At 33.1% G+C, this 10,212-nt stretch overlaps 1 protein-coding gene across 5 annotated transcripts; it reads right to left on the bottom strand.

Annotated features, from left to right (window-relative positions):
* Positions 1-297: 297 nt before the first annotated feature.
* LOC109811590 (uncharacterized) lies at positions 298-7,899 on the bottom strand. Of its 5 annotated transcripts, XM_020375372.3 has the most exons (6): positions 7,103-7,470; positions 6,909-7,001; positions 5,028-6,451; positions 2,223-2,617; positions 2,063-2,123; positions 298-1,177 (listed from the first exon to the last, which is right to left on the bottom strand). In XM_020375372.3, exons 3-6 carry the CDS (start codon positions 6,387-6,389, stop codon positions 710-712), a joined length of 2,286 nt encoding a protein of 761 aa, XP_020230961.1. In that variant the 5' UTR covers positions 6,390-6,451; positions 6,909-7,001; positions 7,103-7,470; the 3' UTR covers positions 298-709. The 5 variants fall into 5 exon arrangements, with proteins under 5 accessions (XP_020230961.1, XP_020230959.1, XP_082921765.1 ...); XM_020375370.3 differs by lacking the exons at positions 6,909-7,001; positions 7,103-7,470 and adding an exon at positions 7,478-7,899; XM_083065639.1 differs by lacking the exon at positions 6,909-7,001.
* Positions 7,900-10,212: the final 2,313 nt, after the last annotated feature.

Genomic DNA, 10,212 nt, shown 5'->3' with positions numbered 1-10,212 from the left:
CAGTAAGGTTATCTCATTTTTATTCTCATTATCAACAATGAAAAAATTTCATTATCAAGAAAATTTGAAAATTAAAACTATTTTTTAATTCATTATAATTTTCATTTCAGCTCTTATTTTTATTTTAATTATTTTAGAATTTCAAAATATTTCTAAAAATGTCAAAATCATAACTTGAAACAACACCCCTACAATTGAAAATGTTAATTTATTTTAAAAAAACAAATTATTTAATAAAATTTGTGAGAAAAACCCGCTTTAACAACAAACACCCTTTTCTTAATATGTACCCAGATATGATGAAACAATGCTTTATCCATTACTTATTTATTCACCGTTTTGTAGGAAATCTAGAAGGAAATTTTCCCATCATAAACATAAATACATTTTCATAAAACTTACAACCTGAACCTTAATTTTACCATGCTCAGGATCACATCAAGTTAATAAAAACTGATGTAGATAAATGGACACTTAACCCAAAGAAAAGAAACCCACCTCACACCCTATCCTTTTCATTTGGTTGTAATAATGCCCTCTTTGAACAGTGTTATATCTTCAATAGTGTGAAAGTATGTCACTCAGTTTGAGTTCAGATTTTCACAGGCTGAAGCAAAGTTGTTATAAACATTCTCAACCAAATTAAATGGCATGTGACACAGTATCAGAGTGTGTCCATATTCATTTTGCCATGACAAAGTTGTTGCAATCAGCCCACAAAGCCATGCATCATGTGCCCTTCAAGGTCATGCAATTGTTGGTGTTGTCCTCCTTCAACGCCATGCCTAAGACCCAATGTCAGTGACACGGACCCAAGCCCACCTCGTCGATATGGAACAAAACCCATCAATGTATCATCCATGTTTGAACTCATGTGGCATTCTAATTTAGACCGCTTCTCTTGACTCCATTCTTCTGAATTGAACCCACTTTCCTCAGCATTGGATGAACCCGTCTCCATACTATGAAATTGGTTTTCAGGTATTGTATTCATTCCAACATTGCTCAAAGGTTTGTCCAGTCTAGGTTGTCTTGTATCACCTTCAGTGCCAGAAGAAGTTCCCTCATTTTTACCACACATCTCCTTCGAGGATGTCCCTTTTGTTTCAAGCATGTGTATTTCCTCAACCATTGGCTTCCACACTCGGACTCGAGCATTTATGAACCAATTTGATACCTGCATTATTCAGTTACACTATTGTTTCAGTAATAAAATATAACATGAAACACTTTAACAAGTGAGGGGTGCTACACACTCTTTATTTACAAAGAGTGTTCAAAGAATGTTAAGTTGATTTCAACTTCACTTTTCAAATCAACTTTAAAATAAAAACAAAACACTAATTCAACTGATTCACACTCAAATAAGAAATAAAAAAAAATATTAAACATGTAGTTGTCGACTGAATGGAAAGCCATACATAACTTATCAGTTCAAACCCCTTGTATGGGATGAAAAATTTAAGAAAAAATTACTAATCATATACCTGGTCACTGTCACATTTAACATCTTTAACAACATTTTTCTTATTTATATTTATTATAATGTTATTATAAATTAAGTTAACAGGTTATTGTAACATTTTTTTAAAAAATATTACTATGGATAGAATAACATTTTTTTTATCTTAATATTATTCTTTTTAATTATTTTTTGAAATTAAGGGTGCTAACACAGTTCAAATTAAATTAACAGTGCAAAAAAGTCCTAACGATATGATAAATTATGATGATAACATACATTTATTAATTCAAAATGTCTTTCAATATGATATATTATAGCATTAGTGTAGATCAACATCTCACAATAACAGTTGAATATCCAATAAATAAAGAATATATTAATGAAGGCTTGTTGAACGACAAACTGTTGATTTATAGCATAAAATTAGAACCACATTAGAACCCAGATTTTATAAAGTGAAAAAAACATTGAAACATGAAAGATTTGAGCAACACAAATAAGAGCCTTAAAAGCTGGCAACGTGAACATGTGAGGATTAAATCAACGGAATAAAAAGCATAGAGACATAATAATGAATTTGAAGGGAGAGGCCCCCACCTGGTTTCGTGAAAGACCTGTTTGACTAGCCAGCAAGTGTTTATCAGTGTCCGTAGGGTAACTGAAAAGAAATTGAACAGCAAAAAAGGCAAAGTTCAATCTAAATGTCTCTTTAAAAAGAGTCACGGAGCTATAATCAGAAACATGGAGACAAACATACGGATGAAGAAAATGCTCAAATAACCAGGCTTTAAGAATTGCCACTGCACGCTCTGGCAACCCTCTCTGGGGCCTCCACACATGTTGGGGTTCAATAAGGTCCCTGCCAGATTTGTTCTTCAAAAAGCTTTGGTCCATGCATCTTATCCTTCCCATAGTAGAAGTATCAGCTTTACTACAAGTACTAGTTCTAGGTATTGACAAATCTTCTCCCAAGGCTTCGCTTATTAGTTTCAGCTCATCTGAGATGGAGTTTTTTAGGCACTTGAAGTGTTTTGATACTGACTTCAGAGCCATGGGGATGTAAGGAGTAGCAGAACTAAGACCTGCAACTGACTCGAACGATGAAACTACCATTTGCATTTGTAGATGGTACTGCTTGCATTGCCTTGTAACCTGCGGTTATAAATGGCCCAACACAACACTGTCAAAACCAACTTTTCAAACGATTACCCAAAAATAAAACAAAAAATATTCTCATAAATTATACGTACCTACCATTAGCATCATCTCAGAAAATAAAATTACTCTACCTTTATAGGAGCAAATCATCATAACCAAACTTTAGAATTATTATGAAACTATACTTCTGTAGATTGACTTGTAAAGTTTCGATGAAGTATAATAATATTAACTTTTTTATTTTATCTTTATGACTTGATATATCAATCACAAATTCTTCTGGTAAAATTATAAGAAGCAAGTTGAAGTACATCAAAGCACAAATACCCATCAGTTAGACCAAGTTGACAGTAACAAGGTAGGGCATTCTGATGAAGTTTGGAACATATTACTAAACTTCGGAAAGTGATGCGTATACGGTTGACTGGTTGACTAGCCTGTGGCCTATATTCATGCACACATTTGGACTATTAGATTTAAAAATTACTGTGAACAGGAGAGAATGTGAAACAATAGTAGCAACGCATAGCTAAGTTAGTGTGTACGATGAAGGGGGCACCGTTCACAATTTTGCTCTGCCTATGCCTGAAACTACAGTTACTCCAACTCAACCACGAGTAAAACAACGCGGTCATCCTATTAAACTTATCGTTCATAATCATTGTTTCAAAAACTAAAAGTAGATGCACAAAAGGATTTGTGGGGGTGAAAATATATCCACATGAATTCACAAATGCATCTTCAAATTCTCCATATCTGAAATCATATGTAACTCATTTGTAGAGGATAGAAGGATTACCAAATTACCATTAAGATGGCACTTTTATTTCAATTATTCAAGTACAGAAGAGATCAATCTAAGACCAGTCCAATCAAGATGTTGACAAGATTAGAGATATCTTTAAAAATTACATAGCCAGTTCCATGGAGATGCCAATTAAGAAGATCGTTTCTTGGGATGATTACATAAAAAAGAAAAACACTTGATAAATTTTTCCATTGCGTCAACAATCAATATTATTACTATTTCTAATTAGTTTCCCATATTATTTTTGTCAACAAGAAGAGATTGATTCAATTAAATCATTCAAAATTTCTCATCTATTACAAGATCGATTATCTCATGTCATATTATATGAGAAGGAAAAATGCAATGAACACCGAACACCATTGAACAGTGCAATAATAAAAATTAAGGTTAAATAAATTTTTAGTCAGATAATTTACAATTTGGGCCCCCAAAAATATACTCTCTTTTTTCTCTCATTTAATAAAAATGTGTCATATATTTCATATAAAAACTTTACCTAGATGAATGACCTAACAGTAGACAATTTTTAAAAAATTGCATCAGAGATCTGACATATCAGAAAGAGACATTATTTTTTAACAAAAATGAACATTATGATATTTGTAATAACAAAACGCATTTAACCCTATGGATGACAAAAATTATTAGACACCTGGGATGTACAATCAAAGGTAAGAACTATAACTTAAATATAAATGCAGTATATATTGAACTTGTTTCTTACCCATCATTCCACGACAATGTGTCACCTCACTTGAAGGACTGCTGACTACATAACATCGAATAGGATATTAACACTAGGCACTGGCATGATACATTTTAAAATCTAGTTATATACACAGGAGTATTGGACCTTATCAATTTCATTTTTATTTCTTCTTTAAATTTTATGTATGTGAGAAACCTAGCTACAACTTGAATGTTGAGTGAGATGAAAAAGCAATGCCAGCTAAGTTCAAAGGAGACACAGTCCAGGCTTCAGCGAGAAAAGGAAAGAAGGGAACAAGATAAGAGCTGCGATTAAAGAGACCACACAAATGAACAAGAAAGTAATTAAAAAGGTTTTGAATTGACCATGAGGAGGTTACAAAATCAAAAGGTAGCTAATGATAGCATTAGCAACAACCCAGCGATATTATATTATAATATAATGTGATTAGTCATCAGACCTTTATTTAATATTCCCTTCTCTTTGATAAGGGACGAATGAAAATTACTCCGGTACCCTTTTTAGGATACCCTTCAAAAAATCTCTATCTGAACTAGCACAAATCACACTATGGTAACTTCATAGGCAACATAGCAAGAAAGCAATTGACAAGTTCAAACGTAAACAAGGTTGTGATTTTGTTTCCCCATATTCTCCCTGGACAGTGAGACATTAAACCGGGTTTTGCCATAAACCGGGTTTTGCCATTGCAAACCAAACATTTTACTATAAATCAAGACTTGTTTGGTTGACACAGCAGTGTAAAAGCATTTGGCCTTTTTTCATATAACAGTAAGTTTCAGACAGACATTAATGTGCAAAAGAAATGCATAGGAAAGTAAATTATAAAACAATTAACGGAAGTAGTAGTAGTGAAAACAAACCTCCTCTTGCATGTACAAAAGCTTAGCTTTCTTCTGTTGATAATCTGGCCGTGAAGAAAGACCAAAGCTACTTCCAACTCCCCGATCAGCACTATTTTCCTTTGAAATATTATACAACATTGATGATGAAGAACCTGAACTACTACCTTTTGCAACAACCCCAGTTTCCTTAACAGTAACAGTATCAGAAGAAGTAGAAGCACTAACTTCAGAAGACACCCTCTCAGAAACATCATAAACTTTTGCAAATTTTGCACCAGATAGACAGCAAATCTCATCTAACAACTGTTGTGCAGACTTTAAGAACCTTGAACTCTTAAGAATAGTAGCATACCCAGTGAAAGGGCCAAGGGGTCCCACATTTCGATAACTAATGGTCCTTGAAGGCATCCCCACCGTGTCTTGAAGTGATTTCCCATTATCTCTGGAAACTATAGACGGCTTGACAATTGATTTCACATACTTAGAAATGCCAGATCCAGATTGAAGATCCTCTGATGCAGACCCTTGTTCAAGCTGAGAAACAGGTTTAGGTTGTGTGTTCGATGAAAGCGACAAGGATAAGCTCTGAGGAAGTGGATCACTAAGGGTATTAGCAAGTGTTCGATTAGTCCACCCAAAACGCAACTGATTTGGCTGATTTTCGTAACTTGGTTGAAGCTCAACTTCACTAGCATTCCCCACCCAAATGTTGTAGTCATTTTGTTGCATAAGTGAAGGCATGTCATGTCTGTGGGAACTGACAGAAGCTGACTTCACAATATCTTGCAAAGCATTCTGATAAAGTGAGGATGACGGAGGATTATTATTATGCAGTACACCTAATTGCTTTTGAATTTCTCTACCCCGTATTTCATCAGAAGCATTGCTACACTGTACATCCATGAGTTCATTGTAAGATGACACATTGTTGAGCTCAGAAGACAAGAAAGGGTTGGCATTGCTTGCATAGTTTACAAACCAATCAGATCCTTGATGGGGGGCACTGTTCCTCCAATTTCCCAAATTACGAAGCTCACACTGTTCTTTATGGGAAGAATGAATTGCAGACATGGAATGGGGAAATGAACCATACTGATTCATCATCGGCCTATTACTCGGTTCAGCTGCACCTAGTTCCTGATGATGATACTCCAACGCGTTCCTTGGCGTTTCTGGTGAATAAACAGGTGCTTCATCAAGCATGTTGTTGGCGTTTCTAACATTCCTAACTTGAAGAAGGTCCATGTTAAACCCCGGGTGTAACGATAACTGTTCAAGATTGTTAGGGAATTCGTGTAGATGCTGAGAACTGTTGTGGATTCTCAATTTCTCACGCCGAATTTGCTGTGCTACATGAGACTCAGGCCTTAAGTTGCTCATGACAAAACCTCTTCTCAACGTTCGGTGAAAAACTTTCAGAAGAAAACAGTCATATTGCTCTCCTGCGCGCGCACAAATTCAACATCACCTTACATGTTAAATTTTGAAGAATTAGTAGAAAATAACAGTTAACAGTTAAAACACCCCTTGTGTATAATTTCAGAAATACTAGTATTTAATTTCTGACAGAAATTTTGATTTCATTTAATATCTAGGAAACATTGCACTACAGACACGCAAAGAAAGAAAGAGAGAGAGCCAGCAGCAAACTCCCACACGAAAATAATAATAAAAAAAATACATTACACAAGGCAAGACAAGACTGAGTGAAGAAACCGATCTAACTTCGTTATTTTCTATAAACTGCCACCTTGTACATGCCTCAAATAAAGCTCCTAGTTCTAGTTTCCTTTCTCAACACTCACTAGTCACTACCTTTATCTTCTTACTGCTAAAAAAAATTAAAATTAAAATAAATAAATAAATAACTCGAGAGACGAGAGGTAGTTCCTCCCTTACCAAACACCAAAAGTACATGTTCTCACAAAAAAACAGCTCCAAAATGAAAATGATGCTTTTCCACCCACCAAACAGCGCAATATCTAACTCTCTCTGTCGGTAACAAAACCATTGAACGAGAACCACACAATTAGCACTAAGAAAACAAAAACAACCTAAAGCAATATGTAAACCACAACTACAACGTTAGTAACCTCTTATTGGCAGGCATGAGTAGCGAGTGAAACCCTAGTTGTTGTGCTCCCTTAAAGTTAAATGGATCTATCACCCTCACCCTCACCCTCACCTTCACACTCATCCATCCATAGCAGCCTCTTTGTTTTTAAAATAAGATAAAATTGGCTTGAGCTACAGCGTAGGCACCTTGAAAGCATTATTAAAAACGCAGAAACAAGAAGAAGAAGGTAAGAAACAAGGACTACGTTGTATGTAGGGGGAAAACGACGCAGAGACATGAAACAATGAGAAACGACACATAAAAAATCTTATGTTTCAAGAGGAGGAGCCAAGACAAGAAAAGAAAGAAAACGTCAAGTTATTTATTATTGGTGGAGTTTAGGTACTTTCACCTGTGTCATGGCAACTTGACGAAGGAAACCAAACTGAACTGAACCGGTTAGAACTAAGAATTCAGATGAGAGTGAAAGAAGGTTTGTTTCACTACCAGCTTAGCCTAGCCAGCACCGCAATCATTATCATCATGGCCCTTTACCTTTGACGTTTAAATTAACGTAAAGTTGCAGTTAAAAAGTTAAAAAAATAATAATAAAACACTACGCAAGCATTGCAAAACTGTGTCGCTTTCCTCAATATTCAACCAGTGTGGTTGGGGCCCCTTCACTTCCATCTTCAGTTTCTTCCTCTTTCCATTAGCGTTTTTATTTTTATTTTTTTATGTTCTGCGTTTGAAACTGTGTCTGTGTTTGTTGGATGCAACTGAGTCTTGCACTTAATCGATTCACGCTTGCTTGCTCCAATTCTTTTTAACCATTTTTATTTGAATTGCTTGGTTTTGTATGGCATCAATCAATAAAACATTTTCAACTATTTCTGAACAACTTTTAATTGTGTGATGTGATGTGATGCATACAAAATTTATGGACATTACTTTATGTGGATTTATATCGAGAAAAATGTGTGAATGAGATTTTTAAACGAGAACAAAATGTGAATACTCAATTAAAAAAGTATTATTTATTGAAAGCAAATTCCCAAGATAAAGTTGGCCAAGTGAAATTTTAAGAATCAAAAGATAAAACTACTGAATTAAACAGTTAAATAAACTTTTATTATTATAATGGTTTTATAATAATTTATTTTAGAGTTTAATAGTGGTATATTATTCATTGTAAAACTATTTTACTGTCAATTAAGCAGATATAAATGTAATACCTATTTTTTTTTATATTTTATATCTTATTATATAAAAATATTTAAGTAAAGACAATAAGCATCTGCCAGTGGTTTTGAGTTTAACTACTCTAAATTAAATTGGTTTTTTTTTTATTTCTAATCGTGATATGAATATGACGTATTTATTATTAAAAATAATAATTAATTTATGTTGATAACTGTGAATTCACATTATATGTGCACTTTTTGTAATATAATTTATTTGTTTTATAAGATTAAGATTCAAATCTTTGAAAATTTGAATAAGAAACATAAATTACTATTATTTGTCTATCTTATGTCGATAAATTGTTGTAGTGGAATTTATTTCCTAGCTACTCCAAATGACACGTGTTATATTTTTTAAAAAAAACTATGATTACGTCCAAAGTGAATCAAAGTAAATTATTCATTTCTTCATATTAATTATATTATATTATATATATGCTGGTGATAATGTTTTTTTTATGATTTATATATTTTAAAATTAATAATTAAAAAATAATTTATATTCATGATATATTGATACATGATATACTTTGATTATTATTTTAGTATGAGAAAAAATAATCTCAAGATACCAAGTTGATTCATTGCGATTCAAGATAGGCCTTATGATCAATTAACCAAAAGACTTGTTAGCAACATACTATCTAAAATACTCTTTTTTAACACACTTAATTTTATTGGAGAACATTTATTGAAAATTAAAAGTTAAAATATTTTTTAGTTTTTATAATTTAAAATAGACTTTCTTAGTTCTTATATTTATATTTTTTAAACTTTTTTAGTTCCTATAATTTAAAATAGATCTTTTTAATTTTTACACTTATAATTTTTAAATATTATCGTTAATTTTTTGTAACGTTATTTATTTTATATTTATATAATAAAAGTATTTAGTTTTGTGAGAGTAAAAAAATTATAATAATTGTAACGACCCACCCTCGGCCGTCACATCAATAACCAACCAAAATAAAATAATATAAAATAAAGAAAATAGAGCAAAAGCTAACTACGCTAGAGTGTAAATATACAATAACATATAAATTGTTTCCAAAATATATAACATAATCTTTTATAACAGAGTCATCATCCTCAGTAAAGTTATATAGTAATCCAAAAAGATAACATAATTACAACGTCATGAAAACATCAAAATAAGACACCCTAGGTGCTGATCAAGCTCTAAACCAAGCCATTTCTCAAAGCAGCTATCCAAAAGACTCCTTGCTATCCCAAAGCCTCATACCTGATCTGCTCCCCCACATAGTGAGATCATCACAGTCCACATCATGGAAATATAAGGGTTAGCACATATAAAACCAACCATAGTACATCATAATAAAATATCATTAAACAGATATTTATCCACAGTATTTATCCAGACCAACAAGTCATTTTCAAGCTAAATATAGACCAACCCAAAATATAATGTATACACGTCCATGCCAATGTATACATATTTTATGATAATAAAACAATCCATAACCAATGTATACAATCTATACCATATGTATACATATTCCACATCCAAAACAAAGTCACACCACTGTATAATCCATGATGTAACCAACACATCCAAACCAAATGTTGGCCTCAACACCATCCAAACCAAGTGTTGATACGGTGAAACATGTCATCAACCCATGTCCCACACCTAACCTCTCATGGAAAATATACAGTTGGATTACGTCGTCACGTAACCCTGGTGAGGCCACCTCAACCATCGGTATGACTCGGCCTAGACCCATACCGGTAGCAAATAGAATACTTAGAGGAGTACTTCAGAATCCACCTAACATCTGAAGTGGTTTATCATATAATCTTTGGAAAAGTTCCATATTGGAATCCTCACCATGGCATTCCCAAATTCCATATTTTTCCAAAGATTATATCCTGATCTTACCAA

The sequence above is a fragment of the Cajanus cajan genome, chromosome 10 (assembly GCF_000230855.2).
Source record: "Cajanus cajan strain Asha chromosome 10, NIPB_CcT2T_4, whole genome shotgun sequence".
In the NCBI taxonomy this organism is placed as follows: Eukaryota; Viridiplantae; Streptophyta; class Magnoliopsida; order Fabales; family Fabaceae; genus Cajanus; species Cajanus cajan.
This window is presented reverse-complemented; position numbering and strand designations above follow the sequence as displayed.

What these genes read in the sequence shown, in the direction of transcription:
- LOC109811590 (XM_020375370.3), bottom strand. Translation starts at nt 6,389, where the DNA reads ATGAGCAACTTAAGGCCTGAGTCTCATGTAGCACAGCAAATTCGGCGT. An exon ending in TTTGAGCATTTTCTTCATCC is followed by an intron (nt 2,124 to 2,222) that starts GTATGTTTGTCT and finishes ATTTCTTTTCAG; the next exon opens with TTACCCTACGGACACTGATA. An exon ending in CAGGTCTTTCACGAAACCAG is followed by an intron (nt 1,178 to 2,062) that starts GTGGGGGCCTCT and finishes TGAATAATGCAG; the next exon opens with GTATCAAATTGGTTCATAAA.